Source organism: Salarias fasciatus, chromosome 19 (assembly GCF_902148845.1).
Source record: "Salarias fasciatus chromosome 19, fSalaFa1.1, whole genome shotgun sequence".
NCBI classification, from domain to species: domain Eukaryota; kingdom Metazoa; phylum Chordata; class Actinopteri; order Blenniiformes; family Blenniidae; genus Salarias; species Salarias fasciatus.
The window spans coordinates 4350855-4373731 of record NC_043763.1 but is presented as its reverse complement, the minus strand read 5'-3'; the positions used below and the strand labels follow the sequence as shown (position 1 = coordinate 4373731).

Genomic DNA, 22877 nt, shown 5'->3' with positions numbered 1-22877 from the left:
GTGTTGAAAAAGACGGCGTAAGAGGTTCGACCCTTTGAAGCTTTATTATAAGCATGTTTGAACGGTATTGGTATGGACAATGTCGAATATCTGTCGGGGTTTTTAACATCTTCTTGCACTGGCAACAGCAAGGGACGCCAAAGGAAGTCGGTTACCAGTTGACACGGAAACCAGTTAATCCCAAACACCAAAGGCTGTCACAAGCTCTTCTGCACTCAAAACATTGCTTTAAATATTCCGCCTGATTCCCAACCATTACTGCAGCATAAACAGAACCCGTTTGATCTTTGGAAATACAGCTTTACTCACACATTTTAAAATAAAAGCTTAAATGTTAAAGTTCGTGATTTTCATTTATTTCTCCTAACTTTTAAGACTATAAGAATCACTTGTCTGTGAATCATCAAATGATATAATATCATTACTCATAAAAGATAAGGCAAAAATATTCATATGGACACTAATAACATTAATTTGAACACGTCTGCACGAGCCATTTATGCTTACTATTGGCTAGTTATTTGAGTTATTTCGATATTTGTTGTTGTTGCATTATTTGAACACTTGTTGGCAGTAGTGATATGTGACAGGAAGAGGGGGGCACAGCTTGAGAGAGGGCACACAATCCTCACCAGGCCAGGAACTGACAACTTGGACAACTGTGCAACTTGGAAAATCCCATTATTTTCATCATTTAAAAGAATCAAATAAACATCAACTAATCAAGGACTGGACTGGAAAGTCTGTTTTGGGGATATAGACGACAGCCACCAGAATAACATCTGTTGTTATTCAGATGACAGTTCATCAACTCCTCTCAACTGAAGTGAAGACAGAGTGTCCTTCACACAGTGTCCTTGTTCTTCTATACGGTTATGAAATTATGGTTCAACTCTTATGTTTTTCATAGTGGAAAAATAAATCCTCAAAGTGAAATTAAAAACTTATGTGTTATTGATTTCACTTTGAGGATTTGTTACATTTCATGCTCAAAGTATATTCAGGTTGTAGTTTTATTTGGTTTCTATAATACAACAATGATTCACATCACTCAAAAGCAGCAACAAATGTTGCGTGGACAAATTAAATGTTTATGTGTTTCAGGATTGGTGTAAAAGTTTGTTTTATCACGAGTGCAAAGGTTTGCTTATTCATATGTAACATCAAATTAAAGAGTATTTAGAAAGTGTATATTTGAACCTAAAATATCAGAAACAAATGTTCCTTTCCTGCATTAGGAGCTCACGAAACTACAGAAGTAAGACCATGAATAGCTACTGATCCTGGCTCCACTAACAAGGTTAAGATTAATAATGTTCCATATAACCTGGGTGTAATTCACACAGTTCTCATTAACATGGATATAATGATTATTAAGAGAGAACAATCAGCCACACAAGCATTGTTGGCTGGTAAATGCCCCCCCCCCCCCCCCCAAAAAAAAACAAAAAAAAAAAAACTCTTTTTCACACAAGAGAAGGGCAAAGGAGCGTTTAGTGCATACATGACTAGTTTTATAATACTGACATTGCAGCTGCCCCACAGATAATCGTGACATGCTGCTTGGGGCTTGGGGGTGGGGGTTCTGAGCTAAATTGAGAGAATATTTAGGCATGACTTTGAAAGAGGACCAAAGCACAGATGGAAATCCACCAAATCCTGGAAACACAGGTAGGTTTGTGGCATTAAAACAACACTGGATAACACTTCCTGCATGCTCTGTGCACTTGGAGCTTAAAGAGTGTGCTGGTTCAGGATCTGTGGTCCTGGTCTCTGGTTCTGGATCCAGATGCCTTCCCTAATCTCATCATTGTGTTCAGGGTTGTGGGAAGCAACTCTGGTGTTAACTGCTGTTATCACTGAGATTTACTGTAAGTAAACATTGCACAAGAGAGATGTAATTCAAATGTTTAGACTTATCAAACCTACGATAAGTCTACTTTTTTTCCATATTTTTATATTTAGATTTTTTTCACATTTTTATATTTGGAAACAAATATTGTTTTTTTTTAAACCATCATGTTAACTTAAAAAAAGATGACACACTGAAGAATGACCTTCCTCCACCTCAAATGACACCAGAAACATTTCACTGTGGAGGTCAAGCAGCTTCAGATCACACAGAAAGGAGTTACAAAAGCTCAGCAGAGAAAGAGTGCAATAGCCATCGGCGTCAAACACAAGCAGAAGACTGTGTCTGTTACCACTGAGAGGCCAAGTGTGACCCTAAAAGTGGACCGAGAAAAAGTCAGCAGTATCTGTTGTTTTTTTAAGGTTGTTCCATTTATTTCCCAGGAAATGTTATTAAAGCTTTTCTTGCCATTGCAACGAGAACTGTTTTTCTTCTCAGAACAGCAGAAAATTGTTGATGATGTCTGTCAGGATGGTTTTTATCAAACATGTCTTGTTATTTCTATTTTAAATCCAATCAGTTGAAGAAGTGGACAGAAAGCAGAGCAGACTGCGGCAGCCGTGGGGCTCACTTGACTGTGATTGATAGCTGGGAATAGAAGGTGGGTTTGATTACCTTTCTGTAAAAAAAATGAAAAAATACAAACAAGAGCTTCCTTATTTGTAAGAGCAGGAAAGTAAAAGTGAGTTACGTCCACCTGCAGATGTTGTAGACTTTGGAATATGAAAAGGGTAATTGAACTATTCAAAAGAAACAACATGACATCTTTGAACTACAAAACTGAACTGTTGAAAAAACATTCTGTAGAGGAAAACTTTCTCAACAGAGTACTTCATAAATCTACAAACTAAATAGAACTGTATTTGAGTTATCATTTACACCATTTACAGAAGTAAATGTTGAGGAACACGATGGCCTTGGTTTAGACTTTCAAACAGAACGGCCCTCTTTTATCAATCCTTCTTTCAAACGGGTGAAAATCTGTAGTCTACGCTAGAAACACGTCTCTTGCCTCATCAGTGAATCTGAGTTGCCTTCTTAGCAGTGGTTTAAAATTTCCCTGGGTGAAAGTCCCAGGGTGGCGTTGTCTGGTTGGTGTCTACACTCAGTAGCTGTAGCACCCTAGTTTATTCCCAGCCCCCCTCCGCCCACACCACATTTTATGCCAGCTGCAGCAAGAAGAGAAATCTTCACTCCGTGTGTTTACACGGGACTTTTTATTCCTCTATAAATCCAAATAAAGCCTAATTTCACTCTAAAATAACCATGTAAACGCCTGAAAACTTTAATCAGTATTAAGTTTAAATCCAAATAGACCGGTGGGTTTATATTATACGCTAATTAGGCTCAACTTCATTCTGGTCGTTCTGCGCATGCTCCGTCTTGATGACTCAGTTTTCCAAGATGGTGCCCTGCAGTCCGCATTTCGACTCCCATGGACACGATTTATTTACCAGCACTTTCAGAAGAACTGGATATAATGAAACAAGAGGATCGATGGGCGCTTAACAACGTGGACGTTTTCAAAGCTGGTAGCGTCAAAGTTAATCAAGAAAGAAAGATGAGAAAGACGCTGTTTACTTCCGCTGTTTACTTATGCATGGCGGAAGAAGAACACAGCATTCCAAGACAAACACTTGCTACCCACATTAAAATGTGGTGGCGGTTCCATCATGCTGTGGGCCTGTGTGGCCAGTGCAGGGACTGGCAATCTTGTTAAAGTTGAAGGTCGCATGGATTCCAGTCAGTAACAGGAAATTCTTGCGAACAAAGTTCAAGACTCAGTGACAAAGTTGAAGTTGTGCCGGGGCTGGACATTTCAACACGACAACGACCCGAAACACTGCTCAAACTCTACTAAGGCATTCATGCAGAGGGACAACTACAACGTTCTGGAACGACCATCTCAGTCCCCAGACCTGAATATTATTGAAAATCTGTGGTGTGATTTAAAGCGGGCTGTCCATGCTCGGACACCATCAAACCTGACTGAACTGGAGATGTTTTGTAAGGAAGAAGGGTCAAAAATATCTTCAACCAGAATCCAGACCCTCGTTGGAAGCTATTGGAAGTGTTTAGAGGCTGTTATTTCTGCAAAAGGAGGATCTACTAAATATTGATGACATTTTTCTGTTGTGGTGCCCAAATTTATGCACCTGCCCACTTTTGTTTATGTAATTATTGCACACTTTCTGTTAATCCTATAAAGTTCAATCACTTGTCAAACATCACCGTGTTTTTCTGCTATATGATGTATTTAACTGAAGTTGCTGATCCGAACAACCAATAAAGGAAAATCTTGAAAATGATCAGGGGTGCTCACATTTTTTCATACTACTGTATATTATATATATATATATATATATATATATATATATATATGTATGTATATATATATGTATATATATATGTATGTATATATATATATATATATATATATATATATATATATATATATATATATATATATATAAGGTAGATGACTCCCACCTACAACAAAACAAGACAATAATAGAAAAAGAGCCTGAGTTTTCTCCTTCTTTGAATTCTCATACAACTTCATGGTTTTCTCTTTAAATATCTTTTTTTGACTTGAAGATATTTTTACACTGCTTTAGCTCATTCTAGAGAGAGTTCCACAGTTTCACTATCACCACTGAAGAACACATTTGCTTTGATGTTGTCCTTTCAATTTGAGACTTAAAGTGCCCCTTCCTTCTTCCTTCGTTCTTTATAAGTTTAACCATTTCTAGTAGTTTTGTTGGTCGTATGTTATTTTTTTGCCTTGAACATAACCACTCGTGTCTGCAATTCAAGGAGTTGATTAAATTTCAAAAGTTTAGAGGTAATTTACTTTGGTGGCTCGCCGTGATGTTCGTAGTCACGGTTATAGTCACCTGATGATGTTAGCTTCCAGCCTGCAACTGACCAACCACCTTGCACGTTGTGAGGTTCAGTGTTGTGTTTGGAGCCTAATGTGCGCCATCGTGAGGTGGTGCGGTGGTGTTGCACCACTGTGTTGGACTCCAGCTGTGATCACATGGGAACCAACACCATTGCTCCTTTGTTCTCTGAAGGACTCAGCTGGCCACATGTTCACCATGGGTGGTCTCTTCGTGTCCTTTCTCTTTGTGCCAACATGAAGAGATCCCATGAGTTCCCAACAACATACATGACTCTGTCATGCATGATTTGTCCATCAAATACATGCTTCACCATGTACTTGGTCCCAACAGGCTTGTGTTTGCCAAAAGATAATATCTTTGAGTACATGCCCAAACCAAACCAAAACAGCAATCCATGACTGAGGAGGACAGAAGGCATTTTGAATGGACTTTCAAATATTCAATATACTTGGATTTGGGTCAGTAATGTGACTGCAGGAGGGTGGAGGAGAACTTAAAGATGTTTTATGTTGACAATGCGACTGTATCTTTCTTGACAAATGAAAAGCCCTGTCATAAATTATCTCCTATACTTAATTAATCACAAAAACCCATCCATCCATCCATCCATCCATCCATCTTCAGCCGCTTATCCGGGGCCGGGTCGCGGGGTCAGCAGTCTCAGCAGGGATGCCCAGACTTCCCTGTCCCCAGACACTTCCTCCAGCTCTTCCGGGAGGATCCCAAGGCGTTCCCAGGCCAGCCGAGAGACATAGTCTCTCCAGCGTGTCCTGGGTCTTCCCCGGGGTCTCCTCCCGGTGGGACATGCCCGGAAAACCTCCCCAGGGAGGCGTCCAGGAGGCATCCTGAACAGATGCCCGAGCCACCTCAGCTGGCCCCTCTCGATGTGGAGGAGAAGCGGCTCTACTCTGAGCTCCTCCCTGGTGACTGAGCTCCTCACCCTATCTCTGAGGGAGCGCCCAGCCACCCTACGGAGGAAGCTCATTTCGGCCGCTTGTATCCGGGATCTTGTCCTTTCGGTCATGACCCAAAGTTCATGACCATAGGTGAGGGTGGGAACGTAGATTGACCGGTAAATCGAGAGCTTCGCCTTTCGGCTCAGCTCCCTCTTCACCACAACGGACCGATACAACGACTGCATCACTGCAGACGCTGCACCGATCCACCTGTCAATCTCACGCTCCATCCGTCCCCCACTCGTGAACAAGACCCCAAGATACTTAAACTCCTCCACCTGGGCTAGGGTCTCTCTACCTACCTGGAGAGGGCAAGCCACCTTGTTCCGGTCGAGGACCATGGCCTCGGATTTGGAGGTGCTGATCCTCATTCCTGTCGCTTCACACTCGGCTGCGAACCGCCCCAGTGCATGCTGTAGGTCCTGGTTCGATGAAGCCAACAGGACAACATCATCTGCAAAAAGCAGAGATGAAATCCTGTGGTCCCCGAACCGGACCCCCTCCGACCCCTGGCTGCACCTAGAAATTCTGTCCATAAAAATGATGAACAGAACCGGTGACAAAGGGCAGCCCTGCCGGAGTCCAACATGCACCGGGAACAGGTCCGACTTACTGCCGGCAATGCGGACCAGACTCCTACTCCGGTCATACAAAGAACGGACGGCCCTTAACAGGGGGCCCCGGACTCCGTATTCCCGGAGCACCCCCCACAAGACACCACGAGGGACGCGGTCGAATGCCTTCTCCAAGTCCACAAAACACATGTGGACTGGTTGGGCAAACTCCCACGAACCCTCGAGCACCCTATGGAGGGTATAGAGCTGGTCCACTGTTCCACGACCAGGACGAAAACCGCATTGTTCCTCCTGAATCCGAGGTTCGACTATCGGTCGGATCCTCCTCTCCAGTACCCTGGAATAGACTTTCCCGGGGAGGCTGAGGAGTGTGATCCCCCTATAGTTGGAGCACACCCTCCGGTCCCCCTTTTTAAACAGGGGGACCACCACCCCGGTCTGCCAATCCAGAGGCACTGTCCCCGACTGCCACGCGATGTTGCAGAGACGTGTCAACCAAGACAGTCCCTGCACATCCAGAGACTTGAGGTACTCAGGGCGAATCTCATCCACCCCCGGTGCCTTGCCACCGAGGAGCTTACCAACCACCTCGGTGACTTCAGCTTGGGTGATGGACGAGTCCACCTCTGAGACCTCAGCCTCTGCTTCCTCCACGGAAGACGTGGCGACGGGATTGAGGGATTGATCACAAAAACCCAATTAGAAAAATAAATCCGGTTACAAAGTTCCTCAGACCAGACAGCAACACAAGTAAGCACTCAAAAATCTTTTCTTTCTCACTGTTTTTTAAAAGTCAATGTCGTTATGTGACTACACCTGGATGACTGGCTTTATTTGTGCCTTTAACTGTCATGGACTGAAACGGAGAGCTTTCGTTTGTGGACTGAAAACTTTTTTTAGATTCCTAATTTTCCAGTCGGAATGAAGAGGTCTGAAAAGTAACATACAGTAAAGAAATTCTAATCCAGTATTTATTGGTATTCCTGTTTTATTCACTCTTCATGCTTCCTTCAAGTACTTTCTATCTCAAATAAATATATTGAAAAGCAGAAGTCATGCTAATACACCCACAACACTCTTAGAGGGAAACCTGCTTGTTGTGGATATATAAGAGGAGAGAAGCCAGACAGATCAGTGAGTAACACCAACCACACTGCAGCTATGGATAACGGGCAGAGAAAGACGAACAACTGCAGCAATGGTCATTTTCGACTTTCACATCAAGGTTTGGGTTTGTTTGACACTTAACTGATTGATTCTGAGTTTTACTTCAGTATGTCGAAATCAATGAGTGTGGTTGCAGCTTTGTGAATTACAGGTCAGAATGAGAGTGACTTTTGAGGCATTTGGTTTATCTATATGAATGAACTTTCATAAACAGTTTATATTTCTAATAAATAAATAGTCATTCTCGTTTTTTCTCCTTCTTTAAACTACAGGTCGGATTTAACTACTAATGATTTCTCACTATTTATTTCACAGGCATCCAGCAGGAGAGGCTACTTAATATGCAAACATCAAAACAAACCCATTTTTTCGTTCCAACATTTACTGGATAAATTGTTTTTCTTCAGTGTTCTCAGGTGGTTACACATGTTCAAAGTACCGACTGCTGCTGCTGTGTTTGGGGCTGCTGAACGTGGTGCTGTTGATATCTGCAGTTGTTATTGGAATAAAGTGTGAGTATGACAGTTATGCTTTCATTTCCCTCTTTTGTGATATTTGAATTACACAACATTGCTGACAAGACAAAAAGTGTCCTCAGCATATTTCAACATCTTTTGTTGTCAACTGAGTACAAACAATACAATGAAACGAATGCAGCCCTGGCCCTCATACTGCACACTTTCTGTTTATATTATATTTGTATGGCATTAACTCACACTCAAATCAAACTGTCACAAACCTTTGTACATTAAGAGCCTCATATGAAGCTCTAATGTGAAGTTAAGACAACATAATGTAAAAATATGTAATGGCCATATATTTGTATACCTGTCATCTTCCAATCCCTTGGTTGGAGGTCCCATTTCACGTTCTCTCTCAAGAGTTTGGCTCTGTATTAGAAAGACACTGCACCAATTTGTGACTTGACATGCAGAATTTCCTGCCATCTCTGGGTCAGCTATTGGTATCTGTTTAATTTGTGCAAATGACTAATGAATGTCACTACCCTTGAGATTCCTGGAAAAGTGAAAACAGACTGAAGTGTGTTCGTCATTTATCGTTGTAACATGCACAGGTGCCCAAATAAGGCAGAACTCCCTCCACGTCTCCCATCCAGCTGCAGCACAGCTCCTCAATCAGCTCCATGATCTCCACAACAACCACAGTGATGTGATCATGGCTGAGGAGGACGCTAAGAGAGCTTTAGAGACAGCAGTCATAAACCACGCCATGCTCAGAGACCAGCTCCAACAAAAAAAGATCATCAATGATGGCTATCAAAAACAGCTTGAGGCTCTGCGGACTGAGAGGACGACCCTGCTCTCTAACATTTCAGCTCTGGGTGAGACACAGCTGTCCCTCAGTTCATTAACTATTTTATAATCTGTGAACTTCCAGTACAGGTGTATGGACTCTATGCACAACTTCACCACTTCCTGAACTTCAGGAGGCTCCTTGTTTCCTGTCTTTCATGATAGGACGAGCTGATTAATGCAGGTGTCCCTGACTTCAATAATGGTCAGACACACCTGCATTAGTCAGCTCGTCCTATCATGAAAGACAGGAAACAAGGAGCCTCCTGAAGTTCAGGAAGTGGTTGAGTTGTGCATAGAGTCCATTGACAAGAAGCCCTTTGTTCCTTTCAGAGTCGTCTTGTGGGAAATGCCCCTCTGGATTTCTTCATTTCAACACCTCCTGCTACTTTTTTTCTTCCTCCGAGTCTTCTACTGTCAAAAAGAACTGGCATGACAGCAGAACAGACTGCATCAACCGTGGATCTGACCTGATTGTGATCGACAGCCCAGAGGAGCAGGTGAGTTCATTTTAGACCAGAAAATTGAAAGCAAAAATGGCATTTATATTTTCATGTTTTAGCGATAGAGCTGAGTGTTTTAAAGTGTTAAATCTTTATGTGATTGTACAGGCATTTGTGAGTAACAACATTAAGAATATGGTAAGTGGTCGTATGTCCTGGCAGAGTGGTTTCTGGGTGGGTCTCACCGACATCGAGACAGAGGACCAGTGGGTGTGGATTAATAATGTCACAGAGGTGGAACCGAGGTGAGAGCTGCAGAAAATGAATGACGGACTGATGATAAACACTTTCACTTGGCTGGAATGATTCTTTTCGAAAAATATTGAGGTAATTGTATTATTTTCAGGTACTGGGATGAAGGAGAACCAAACAACCATGGACCCGATGGAGAAGACTGTGCACTTGTAATTCACAGGCCCTCGAATCCTTGGAAGACCCGTTATGATGCAAAGTGCAAGGAGCACGAGTTATACTGGCTATGTGAGAAGTCAACCAGACATAACCAATAGTTTCTCCTGATGTGTTGATCCAGCAATCTTGATTAAAAAATCTTCAAAACACCTGTGATGTTTCTGTCATCTTTCAAGTCATATTTTTTGTCAGACTTTAAGCGTCTGACAAGGATAAGTGGGTCCACTTCAAATTATTGTGTTAGCAGAGGGACGCTCTCTGTGTCCCTCCACTGAACTGCAGACCCACTGATGAGCACCAAGAATACTGCAGTCCTTCCCTCTGCAGAGAGAAACATTGACAGGCTTCTGTTAAAACCCAACAGTTGTGACCAGCTGCAGTTTGCTCCAAGAGTATGACAAATCTGTCGTAGCAAACATTTGGGAGGCTGGATGTAGAACTAAAGAGATTCGGACTGGTTTTGTCCTAATTTTGCCTCTTCCTGACCTCGCACAGAAAATGGATGATTTTCTTTTCTCTTGAAAGATTCTCCTACAAGAGTATCCTGAAGTCTGTGGTGTGTTACGAGTGAATTTGTCCCAACAAATGGCTCCAAATCTTGGTGGGGTCGACGATCATAAATGTTGAAAATGTTCAATATTTCAGACAAAAGATCCTTCATGTGTGTGGTTGAAAGCTGATCTCTCCTGAGAGATCGCTCTGAGAATTGTCATGTGGAACGAAAAGTAGCCAATCAAGAAGAGAGTTTCAAAGGTGACCAAAGAAAGACGAAATAAACGAAAATAAGCCAACCATGGACAAGCTCCCAAGCATATATTTATATATTATATATTATAGTGTATCATCTATATATGGTCATCAGACCATCGACATAATATACCTCGGCGCCATGCTGACGTGTCTCTGCAGCGCTGGAGACAGGGCTGCCAGAACCAGCGCATGAAACTCTATTCAGGTAAGAGGTTCTCCTTCATCCTAAAGTAGGATTATTCACTGAATTATCCACAGATTTCCAAGCAATTTGATTTGTTAATAAGATCACATGGGCAGCCATGACACCGGGTACTTGGTCAACTCTAAATGGCCCCCAGTTCATGGATTGAGCGCCTTGCATGGCAGACGACTCCACTGGTGTGTGAATGGATGAATGTGATCACGCATTGTAAAGTGCTTTGGGCTCTGCTGTAGCAGTGTGAAAAGCATTATATAAGTGTATTACATTTACCATTTGATTGGCTGTGCGAGTGAGACAGAATTGTTGAGTGTGCGGTGTGCTGCGGTGAGAATATCGGAGCACACCACACACATTACGATAAAAAATGATCACTGCCAGATTTTTTTTTATCTTCATGTGTGGGGTCATGAAGAGATAAAAAATATCTTAAGATTTTCAAAATTTTTATTTGTGCCATGAGAAAGGTTGTGAAAGTCGAGGCTGTATTCCCCTCTTGCCTGTTCTGGCGGTACTTGGAGAGGAGTCTGGACACTCCAGGCCACTCCAGTCTCTCCTGTCTGTGGATCAGGCCTTCTCTTTGTTAGAAGTTACGCCGGGATTCCACTGGATGCGTATCCAGTCCATTGCCACTCTGCTCCGTCATCTGATGCGCATCAACTCCCACTGGATCCCTCTGTGGTACGGCCCCGCCTTGCAGCAGGTCAACGAGCTCTCGTGATTTAATGTATAATCTTTGTGCTAAATTGCTGCGCCGTGGTCTGGAAACCCTAAAGCCTATGCCCTTATCAGAGTGCCATCACCATCCAAAGACTTCCCAACTGCAATAAATGGAAAGTACATAAATATGTAATGAGATGTTGGGGAAAAAAGTAAGCAGTTGGCAGGGAACATATAGAAATGTGACAATTTTGCTGAAGTACAAAACAACCCACGTCATGACTTTCCTGCCTCTGAAAGACAGCCATCCTGGAGTGACTCCCAGTGCTTTTGAAGTGACACAAGAAGAAAGTTCGACAATAATATGAGTTGAAAGATAAAACAGAAACATGACAAATATCTTGAAGATATTTTAATCAAGAATGTTGGATCAACACATCAGAAGAAACCACTGGTCTTATCTTGACACCTTCTCACATATCCAGTATATCTCGCGCCGCTTGCAATTTGCATCGTTTCGGGACTTCCAAGGGTTGGAGGGGCTCTGCAATACAGCTGCACAGTCCTCACCTGTCCCAGCTTCGTTTGGTTCTCCATCCTTCCAGTACCTGAAAATAATCCAAATTACTCATTCATTTATTTTTATTCAAATTATTCTGGCAAAGTGAAAATTTCCATTAGTTTTTTACTTTTGTTTTTCAGAAGGATTTTCTGCAGTTCTCACCTTGGTTCCACCTCTGTGACATTATTAATCCACACCCAGTGGTCCTCTGTGTCCATGTCGGTGAGACCCACCCAGAAACCATTCTCCCAGATGTTTAGACCATATGTCATTTGATTAACGTTGTTACCCACAAATGTCTGTACAATCACAAAGAACAGTTCACATTTTGAAACACCCAGCTCTATCTTTCCAATGTGTAAATAAATATTTAATTTTGCTTTTTCAATTTCCTTGCTTAAAATTAACTCACCTGCTCCTCTGGGCTGTCGATCACAATCAGGTCAGATCCACGGTTGATGCAGTCTGTTCTGCTGTCAAGCCAGTTCTTTTTGACAGTAGAGGACTCGGCGTATGAAAAAAAGTAGCAGGAGGTGTTGAAATGAAGAAATCCAGGGGGGCATTTACCACAAGACGACTCTGAAAGGAACAAAATTTTTTTGTCAATCCCCCTGTAATGAAAGCCAACAAACTCAATCAAAACAGCCATAGCTGTGTCTCACCCAGAGCTGAAATGTTAGAGAGCAGGGTCGTCTTCTCAGTCCGCAGAGCCTCAAGCTGTTTTTGATAGCCGTCATTGATGATCTTTTTTTGTTGGAGCTGGTCTTTGAGCATGGCGTGGTTTTTGACCGCTGTCTCTAAAGCTCTCTTGGCGTCCTCCTCAGCCATGATCACGTCACTGTGGTTGTTGTGGAGATCGTGGAGCTGATTGAGGAGCTGTGCTGCAGCTGGATGGGACACGTGGATTGAGTTCTGCCTTATTTGGGCACCTGTGCATGTTACAACGATAAATGACAAACACGCTTCAATTAATACAGACTTTTTCACAGCTTCAGCAGAAGATATGTCCAGAGTGGATTGTGCATCCATGCTTTTGGACTAAAATTCATAGAATGAAGGGCAATACAGAATAGAAATTTTTAGTTTGTCCAGATAGGACAGTAGAGTTTTAGAAAAGGCTCTGAATGCACAAATGTCTGTGACAGTTTGATTTGTGTCTGATTTAATGACACACAAAAGAAGATAGTAATTAAAAAAAAAGAAACTAAATAAGTGCATTAGCTTTGTTTTTGCTTTTTTGTTCTCAGTTTGGTCACCCCAAAAGATTTTTCAGCGTCTTGATGTTTGGTCTCTGTGAGACTTCGTCTGCTAAGCAATGTAATTGAAACATCACAAAAGAAGGAAATGAAACCAAACGGTCTTACTTACATTTTGTTCCAATAACAACTGCAGATATCAATAGCACCACGTTCAGCAGTCCCAAACTCAGCAGCAGCAGTCGGTACCTCGGACCTGTGTCGCCACCTGAGAATACAGGGGAAGAACAATTCATCCATTAAATGTTGAAGGTTGAACAAAAAAATGTTTGTTTTCAGGTTTCTTGCATATTCAGTTGTCTTTCCTTCTGGACACCTAAAAAGTAAGAAATTATTGGTAGTTTGATTCAAGTTTGCAAACAGAAGAATAAACTACATATAATTTAAAAAAAAAAAAAAACAATGAAACAGAAACTTCCACATAGTGAAACCCAACATCTCTGCAATTACACTCAACTGACCTGTAAGTCATCAAACTGCAGTTAAACATAATGGTTTTCACAAGGAGAGAAGCCTCTGAAATTGTTCCTCTTTCACAAACATGACAATGGAAAGAACGGATTCAATCAAACCACTAATGAGATAACCTTAACAAAACTGAAGAAGAAAGTTTGGGGGGGGGGAAAAAAAAATCAGTGCTCTGCAAAACCAAACCTTTCCTAAAAGACCTTATATGACAGTTTGAACCACGCACCATTGTAGTTTTTTGTCCTTCTCTGTGGATTGTCCATAGCTGCGGTGTTGCTTGTACTGTCCACCGATGTCTGAATTCACTTCTCTTTTTCACCCCCACCTAACAGATTTCACTGGAAGAGTGCAGTGTGTAAAAGTGTGTGTGTCAAACTTGAAAAAAATAGGAAATTGAATGTCACATAGTCCAGTATTATTAGATGAAGTGTTTACATGTAAATAGGACTAAAATCAAATGTCACACAGGCTACTCATCAAAATGTGAAGCAAATCTTTCACAGAAATCCAGGAGGATTTTTTAATGGTGATTTTTGTTCAGTGTGGGATTGTTCAACAGACTACAACATTAAGAATCTGATAAGTGGTCGTATGTCCTGGGAGAATAGTTTCTGGGTGGCTCTCACCGACATCGACACAGAGGACCTGTGGGTGTGGGTTAATAACGTCACAGAGGTGGAACCAAGGTGAGAACTACAGAAAATGAATGACGGACTGATGATAAACACTTTCACTTGGCTGGATTGACTCTATTTAAAAAAATGAGGGTAACTGTTTGTATTATTTTCAGGTACTGGGATGAAGGAGAACCAAACAACCATGGACCCGAAAGGAGAAGACTGTGCACTTGTAATTCACAGGCCCTCGAATCCTTGGAAGACCCGTTATGATGTAAAGTGCAAGGAGCACGAGTTATACTGGCTATGTGAGAAGGAACCAGACATAACCAATAATTTCTCCTGATGTGTTGATCCAACAATCTTGATTAAAATATCTTCAAAACACCTGTGATATTTCTGTCATCTCTAAAGTCATATTTTTTGTCAGACTTTAATGTTGTCATTTCTGAAGCCACGACTATTGGGTCCACTTCAAAAAATTGAAGCAACATCTCTTCAAATGTGGGAAAGACATTGAAGCCCGTGTTGGCAAAGATGTTGAGAAACACTGTTTCTTATACTGGGTGAAATGGCCCTTCCATTCTTAAAGTAGTCAACACATTATGTATTTACATATTGGAATAGAAAGAAACAGGCCACTGTGACCACTGCAATCCTGTAAAAGCTCTGACCAATCCCGAAACTTCTGTCTAAATGGACAGAACTTAGTAGTTACTAAACATAACTCCAGTTCGATGAGTGAGTGCGCGCCCACCTACGGGCTTCGCTACTGGTACGCTCCTCTGGCGTCAGCCAATCACTGAGACAATTTCGACGCACCAATCCTCCATTCGCGCTGACACACTGCCATGCCCCTCACCGAGGGTATATCTCCAGCGCCTGCACAACACAGTTCCTTCTTCTGAACAGCCATAGAAAAGGAAGCAAGACAGCTGGGCCTGCAGGTCATTGGGCACTCACTCACTCAGAGAACTGGAGTTAGGTTTAGTAACTACTAATTCTATTTCGTGAGTGCTTAGCCCAGCTAGGGGCTTCGTTTTGACAGAGTCACAACGCCAGACGGGGGAAAACCGTGGTCCGCAACCCCACCCAGGAAGCAGACGCCAGACCGGACAAAAGCCAACACGGTTAAGCGACAGAACTCCTGTTCACGCTGAGAACCGCCATGGCCACAATGTCTGTGCACATATCCATCAAATACGAACGCACAAAGGTGGATGTGGAAGCCCACGAGGCAGCCTGGCAGATGTCACCCACTGTGACACCTCTGCACAGGGCCACAGAGGCAGCCATGCTCCGTGTGGAATGAGCACAAATTGCCGCCGGCAGCGGGCGATTCTGCGCCTCTTAGGCAGCTGCAATAGTGTCCCCAACCCAGTGGGTGAGACTCTGGGAGGACAGCGGGGCTCCAGGCCCCCTGGTCCTGAACAGCTGCTCCGTAGTGCGAAAGCCAGCTGTGCGCTCAACATAGCAACGCAGAGCCCTGACCGGACACAGCAACCGCAGCTGAGGGTCGTCCCCAGACGAGCCAGGCAGGGAACCAAGCGTCCTGATCCGGATCACTCGCAACCGGAAGTCTGAAGTGATCACCTTGCGATGAAAGGCTGGGTTAGGCCAACGATGCACCAGTCCCTCATCCTGACTGAACACCATGCAGGAGGGATGGACCGACAGGGTGCAGAGATCCCCAATTCTTTTGGCGGATGCCAGCGCCAAAAGAAGGGCAGCCTTAAAGGAGAGAAAGCGGTCCTCCGCCTGCTCCAAAGGCTCGAGGGGGGGTCCCTTCAGACCATCCAAGCCAGTGTGGAGGTCCCACGGGGAAACCACATGCCTTTGGGGCGGTCGCAGCCGACACGTCCCGCGCAGAAACCGCTTCACCAGCGGGTGACCGCGGGCAGAAAAGCGGCCAAAGCCGTGATGGCCTGCCGTGAAGGTCAATGCAAACACCGCGAGAGTGGATGCAGCGCGACCACTGTGCAGCAGAGCCTGCACAAACTCCAGCACTCTGCCGATGGTGCTCCGAGCACCACAACGTGAAAAGATGCCACCGAGACCTGTAAGCTCTGACCGTAGAGGGGGCCCTGGTGGTCTGGATGGTGGAAACCACAGCCGGGGAAAACGCTAGTCCTTCTTGTCTGACCCTTTCAGCTTCCAGCTTCTGACCCTTTCACTCCTCCTGGAGTGGGCCTCCCTGGGACATTCTGTCCGACGACGTTTAGAGCCCCGGGCACATGTCACACTCTCAGAGAGGACAGGTGCCGGTCCACCCACAGCAGGATCTCTGCCGCTTTGCCTGCGCATGTGCAGAAGGCCCAAGCGAACCGCAGAATGGGCCACAGCCATCACACCTAGGACAGCCCTGACCTGGTGGACCTGGGCTGCGGGAACCGTAATCAGGGACCACAGGGTCAACAGGAGAGACACACGCCTCTCCTCGGAGAGGCGGGCTGTCATGGTCAGAGCATCCAGCTCCAGCCCCAGATAAACCATCTGCTGAGCCGGGACAAGTGCGCACTTGTCTCAGTTCACCACGATCCGTAGAAGCTCGATGTGGTGCAGGACCTGGGCCGTATGCTCCAGTGCCTCCTGATAAGAGGGCGGGAGTATCAGCTAATCGTTGATGTAGGTGAGGATCCTCAGACCATGATGACTGAGGGGCTCCGGCGTGGCTCCTACACACTTGGTGAAGGTGTGCGGAGCGAGGGAGTAGCCGAAAGGGAGCCGGTTGTATTGAAAATACCGGTCTCCCATGGCAAACCTGAGGAAGCTCCTGTGCCTCCCCAGAATGGGGATGTGGAAGTAGGCATCCGTGAGGTCGACCAAGGTCATCCAGTCCCTGGGACGGACGCTCTCCATGAGGTGTTTGACCATCACCATGCGGAACCTCCTGGTGGCCACATGAGCGTTCAGAACCCGCAGATCCAGAATGGGTCTCATCCCTCCGCTCTTCTTGGAAACCAAGAAGTAGGGGGAGTAAAAGTCCGAATGTGCCTCCTCCGCCTCAGCTCCGTTACCGCGCCTCAGCGTAGGAGCGAGGACACCTCTGCTTTGAGAGCAGCCGCCATCGCAGGGCATGCGAGCCGTGTGCAAAGGATCTTGTTGAAAGGAGGCAGGCGACAAGCAAACTGCAGGGCATAGCTGCTTCTCAGCATCCTGGACAGCCAAGGTGAGAGCGGTCCCAGCAACGCGCACCATGTCCGGAAATGGAGCGTCAGCGGCTGTACCATGACCATGGCCGAAGGGGGCGGCCCACCCGTCCTCCCGGCCTTGGGAAAAAGCCCTGGAAAAAGGGCTGCGAATGGGGCGTCCCAAGAAGCGTGGCCACGCACCAGCGCTTTGCCGAAGCCGGCAGAGGCGGTTGTTATCCCGAGACATCTGGGGCCGTTCACCTCGCCAATGATGCCAGGGCCCGAGCGCGCAGCGGCGGGGATGCGGGCCGGCATAAACACAGCGCTCTCGAGCTCCGCTGGACTGAGGCGGCTCGTCAGTGGAGGCGCTCTGCACGTGCATGATGTCAACAATGCTGTTGTCCACACGCATCACGGTGGGCACGAGAGCTGGTATGGTCCCAGCGCTCTGAGGCTCTACTGTGCTCACGCAGGGAGACGCAGGTGGGGAGTACAGTTCGGGGCACTTATGGGCTGACAGAGAGTCACCGGCAGCGCCCCTGATCCGCGCCCGGTGCAGTTAGATGGCGTACGAGCCCGGTTCACCGCTGCAATTTACTCCTGCGGCCGCAATGTGGCGGAACTGCCCTGGATGACACGCCGGAGAGGAAGCGGGGAGCCGAGCGCGAAACGCTCCTCTCTTGAGGAAGCGGTGTGCTGGCTGCATAGCTTAGCGCAGCGGCAGAAAAGCGTCTGGCAGAGCGAGCACTGCAGGGGGACGCCGGAGGCATGCTCCGCACAGGCTGAGGGCTGCTGCTTGTCAGGGAGCCCGGGTACCGCTGCAAGCACGCTGCTCACCTCAACACTCCGCTTATGAGGTAGCGGAGGGAGGGAGGGAAGCGGGTGTACCACGACCATGGCCGAGAAAGGCGGCCCACCCGCTCTCGGGAGACGGGGGACCACTGGCGAAGGGGCTGAAGACGGTGCGTCCCAAAAAGCGGTGTGGGCGGCCGCTTAGGGCCGTGCACTATCGCTTTGCTGTCGCCGAAGCCGGCGGAGGAGGCGTTGTACCGAGACACTTCGGGCTGCTAGCCTCGCCGCTGATGCAAGAGTCCACGCGCTCGACGGTGTGGACACAAGCCGGCATAATCCCAGCACTCTGAAACTCCACTGCAGGCGGGAAACACAGCCTGGGGCGCTTACGACCTATTGGTAAATCACCGGAGACTCTCCTCTTGTGCATCACGCACGGCGTGAGGGCGAACGTTGCCCGGTTCCCCGCTGTGATCCACTCACAGATCGAAAATGCGCATAGAAAATGAATTTTATGCACTGTGGGATCTCTGCGCTCTTTCAGCCACACACTGCCATCGAGGCTATGCCAGTGACCGGCCCCGATCCAAGCAAGAGAAGACGCACAGTTAACGAAAACCTCAGTGCGTTTGTAGTAGAAGAGTCGCAGACGAAGAGTGACAGAGACGAGAAGACCGAGATTAAAAGTTTATTTTACAGTGTCACTGATACTGTGCAAGGAGAAAAGGATGTGCATTTTGGAGAGCGCAGTAGCGAGCTCACCAGCGCACTGGCTGCGTTGAACCCAGAGGCCGAGGATAATTTCCTGGACCCATCAAAGGTAACGCCTTGAACTAATAGGAGCTGATGTGGTTGAATCTGAATATACTGTGGCTCGTGAAAATGACTGATATCCCGGTACCTCCTGAAGATGGAAAATGGACAATAGCCAACATCGTCACGACATTCAACTGTGCACTCCAAGCAATGCCAACTGTTGTCGGAGCATACAAGCTGGCCTTAACCTTAGGAGCGTCAACAACAGTAAGCAAAAAGTCTTTTCCAGGCTCAAAAGTGTGTTCTCCCAGCATCGACGCAGCGTGCTCCAGACGCTCAAGGCCCAGCTTATTCAGCTCGCCTTTGAAAAGGACCTCACACACAAATTCAAGTCTGAGTGGAAGGATGCACTGATGAGGAGGTTCAGCTGGGAGAAATGCCGCCTCCCGCTGTACTAACCAGAGGACAGCGCCGCCTCCACTCAAAGTAGGTTCAAAGTGTCTGTCTGTTTGCGTGCCGCGTACCTACGTCATTACTTTCCCACCTCTGAAAGATAGCCATTATGAAGTGACTCCCTGTGCTTTTGAAGTGACATAAGTTGGAAGTCCAACATTAATATGAGTTTAAAGATAAAACAGGAACATCACAGATATTTTGAAAATATTTTAATCAAGAATGTTGGATCAACACATCAGACGAAACCACTGGTCTTATCTTGACACCTTCTCACATATCCAGTATATCTCGTTCCTCTGGCAATTTGCATCGTTTCGGGACTTCCAAGGGTTGGAAGAGCTGTACACTACAGCTGCACAGTCCTCACCTATCCCATATTCGTTTGGTTCTCCATCCATCCAGTACCTGAAAGTAAACCAAATTACGTATTCATTTATTTTTATTCAAATCAATCTGGCAAAGTGAATTTTTTCATGAGTTTATCATTCGTTTTTCAGAAAGACTTTCTGCAGTTCTCACCTTGGTTCCACCTCTGTGACATTATTAATCCACACCCAGTGGTCCTCTGTGTCCATGTCGGTGAGACCCACCCAGAAACCATTCTGCCAGGCGTGTAGACCTTGCACCAGTGTTCTGACGTTGTTACCCACAAATGTCTGTACAATCAACAAAACAATTCACATTGAAACAACCCAGCTCTATCTTTCAGATGGGGAAGTAAAACTGGAATTTTGCTTTTAATTTTCTTACTTAAAATTAACTCACCTGCTCCTCTGGGCTGTCGATCACAATCAGGTCAGATCCACGGTTGATGCAGTCTGTTCTGCTGTCATGCCAGTTCTTTTTGACAGTAGGAGAATCAGCGTATGAAAAAAAGTAGCAGGAGGTGTTGAAATGAAGAAATCCAGAGGGGCACTTCCCACAAGACGACTCTGAAAGGAACAAAAATTTTTTTGTCAATCCCCCTGTAATGAAAGCCAACAAACTCAATCAAAACAGCCTTAGCTGTGTCTCACCCAGAGCTGAAATGTTAGAGAGCAGGGTCGTCCTCTCAGTCCGCAGAGCCTCAAGCTGTTTTTGATAGCCGTCATTGATGATCTTTTTTTGTTGGAGCTGGTCTTTGAGCATGGCGTGGTTTTTGACCGCTGTCTCTAAAGCTCTCTTGGCGTCCTCCTCAGCCATGATCACGTCACTGTGGTTGTTGTGGAGATCATGGAGCTGATTGAGGAGCTGTGCTGCAGCTGGATGGGACACGTGGATTGAGTTCTGCCTTATTTGGGCACCTGTGCATGTTACAATGATAAATGACAAACACGCTTCAATTAATACAGACTTTTTCACAGCTTCAGCAGAAGATATGTCCAGAGTGGATTGTGCATCCATGCATGGACTAAAATTCATAGAATGAAGGGCAATACAGAATAGAAATTTTTAGTTTGTCCAGATAGGACAGTAGAGTTTTAGAAAAGGCTCTGAATGCACAAATGTCTGTGACAGTTTGATTTGAGTCTGATTTAATGACACACAAAAGAAGATAGTAATTAAAAAAAAAACTAAATAAGTGCATTAGCTTTGTTTTTGCTTTTTTGTTCTCAGTTTGGTCACCCCAAAAGATGTTGAGATTTCTCAGCGTCTTGATGTTTGGTCTCTGTGAGACTTCGTCTGCTAAGCAATGTAATTGAAACATCACACAAGAAGGAAATGAAATCAAACGGTCTTACTTACACTTTAATCCAATAACAACTGCAGATATCAATAGCACCACGTTCAGCAGTCCCAAACTCAGCAGCAGCAGTCGGTACCTCGGACCTGTGTCGCCACCTGAGAATACAGGGGAAGAACAATTCATCCATTAAATGTTGAAGGTTGAACAAAAAAAAATTTGTTTTCAGGTTTCTTGCATATTCAGTTGTCTTTCCTTCTGGACACCTAAAAAGTAAGAAATTATTGGTAGTTTGATTCAAGTTTGCAAACAGAAGAATAAACTCCATATAATTAAAAAAAAAAAACAATGAAACAGAAACTTCCACATAGTGAAACCCAACATCTCTGCAATTACACTCAACTGACTTGTAAGTCATCAAACTGCGGTTAAACACAATGATTTTCACAAGGAGAGAAGCCTCTGAAATTGTTCCTCTTTCACAAACATGACAATGGAAAGAACGGATTCAATCAAACCACCAATGAGATAACCTTAACAAAACTGAAGAAGCACCTTTTGGGGGGGGGGGAAAATCAGTGCTCTGCAAAACCAAACCTTTCCTAAAATAACTTATACGACAGTTTGAACCACGCACCATTGTAGTTTTTTGCCCTTCTCTGTGGATTGTCCATAGCTGCGGTGTTGCTTGTACTGTCCACCGATGTCTGAATTCACTTCTCTTTTTCACCCCCACCTAACAGATTTCACTGGAAGAGTGCAGTGTGTAAAAGTGTGTGTGTCAAACTTGAAAAAAATAGGAAATTGAATGTCACATAGTCCAGTATTATTAGATGAAGTGTTTACATGTAAATAGGACTAAAATCAAATGTTACACAGGCTACTCATCAAAAATGTGAAGCAAATCTTTCACAGAAATCCAGGAGGATTTTTTAATGGTGATTTTTGTTCAGTGTGGGATTGTTCAACAGACTACAACATTAAGAATCTGATAAGTGGTCGTATGTCCTGGGAGAATAGTTTCTGGGTGGCTCTCACCGACATCGACACAGAGGACCTGTGGGTGTGGATTAATAACGTCACAGAGGTGGAACCAAGGTGAGAACTACAGAAAATGAATGATGGACTGATGATAAACACTTTCACTTGGCTGGATTGACTCTATTTAAAAAAATGGGGGTAATTGTTTGTATTATTTTCAGGTACTGGGATGAAAGAGAACCAAACAACCATGGACCGAAAGGAGAAGACTGTGCACTTGTAATTCACAGGCCATCGAATCCTTACCCGCTATGATGCAAAATGCAACGATCATGAGTTATACTGGCTATGTGAGAAGGAACCAGACATAACCAATCGTTTCTCCTGATGTGTTGATCCAACAATCTTGATTAAAATATCTTCAAAACATCTGTGATATTTCTGTCATCTCTAAAGTCATATTTTTTGTCAGACTTTAATGTTGTCATTTCTGAAGCCACGACTATTGGGTCCACTTCAAAAAATTGAAGCAACATCTCTTCAAATGTGGCAAAGACATTGAAGCCCGTGTTGGCAAACATGTTGAGAAACACTGTTTCTTATACTGGGTGAAATGGCCCTTCCATTCTTAAAGTAGTCAATACATTATGTATTTACATATAGGAATAGAAAGAAACAGGCCACTGTGACAACTGCAATCCTGTAAAAGCTCTGACCAATCCCTAAAATTCAGTCCAAATGGACAGAACTTAGCAATTACTAAACGTAACTCCAGTTCTATGAGTGAGTGCGCGCCCACCTACGGGCTTCGCTACTGGTACGCTCCTCTGGCGTCAGCCA

The 22877-nt window shown here is 44.9% G+C and overlaps 2 protein-coding genes across 2 annotated transcripts; one reads left to right on the top strand and one right to left on the bottom strand.

The window, feature by feature from the left end:
• The first annotated feature begins 7438 nt into the window (after window positions 1–7438).
• Window positions 7439–9886, top strand: LOC115406879 (CD209 antigen-like protein 2). Its single transcript, XM_030117143.1, has 6 exons — window positions 7439–7574; window positions 7924–8028; window positions 8592–8858; window positions 9163–9329; window positions 9441–9577; window positions 9679–9886. Exons 1-6 carry the CDS (start codon window positions 7511–7513, stop codon window positions 9839–9841), a joined length of 903 nt encoding a protein of 300 aa, XP_029973003.1. The 5' UTR covers window positions 7439–7510; the 3' UTR covers window positions 9842–9886.
• A 1866-nt stretch (window positions 9887–11752) lies between these two features.
• On the bottom strand, window positions 11753–21209 carry LOC115407309 (CD209 antigen-like protein E). Its single transcript, XM_030117695.1, has 5 exons — window positions 21119–21209; window positions 20410–20676; window positions 20159–20325; window positions 12080–12216; window positions 11753–11963 (listed from the first exon to the last, which is right to left on the bottom strand). The coding sequence occupies exons 2-5, from the start codon at window positions 20573–20575 to the stop codon at window positions 11813–11815; spliced, it is 621 nt and encodes a 206-aa protein (XP_029973555.1). The 5' UTR covers window positions 20576–20676; window positions 21119–21209; the 3' UTR covers window positions 11753–11812.
• Between the last annotated feature and the right edge of the window lie 1668 nt (window positions 21210–22877).

Coding starts and splice junctions, on each gene's coding strand:
- LOC115407309 (XM_030117695.1), bottom strand. CDS start 20,575: ATGGCTGAGGAGGACGCCAAGAGAGCTTTAGAGACAGCGGTCAAAAAC. Junction 20,326..20,409: donor CTCTAACATTTCAGCTCTGG/GTGAGACACAGC, acceptor TGTTCCTTTCAG/AGTCGTCTTGTGGGAAGTGC. Junction 11,964..12,079: donor GTCACAGAGGTGGAACCAAG/GTGAGAACTGCA, acceptor GATTATTTTCAG/GTACTGGAAGGATGGAGAAC.
- LOC115406879 (XM_030117143.1), top strand. CDS start 7,511: ATGGATAACGGGCAGAGAAAGACGAACAACTGCAGCAATGGTCATTTT. Junction 7,575..7,923: donor TTTTCGACTTTCACATCAAG/GTTTGGGTTTGT, acceptor GTTTTTCTTCAG/TGTTCTCAGGTGGTTACACA. Junction 9,578..9,678: donor GTCACAGAGGTGGAACCGAG/GTGAGAGCTGCA, acceptor TATTATTTTCAG/GTACTGGGATGAAGGAGAAC.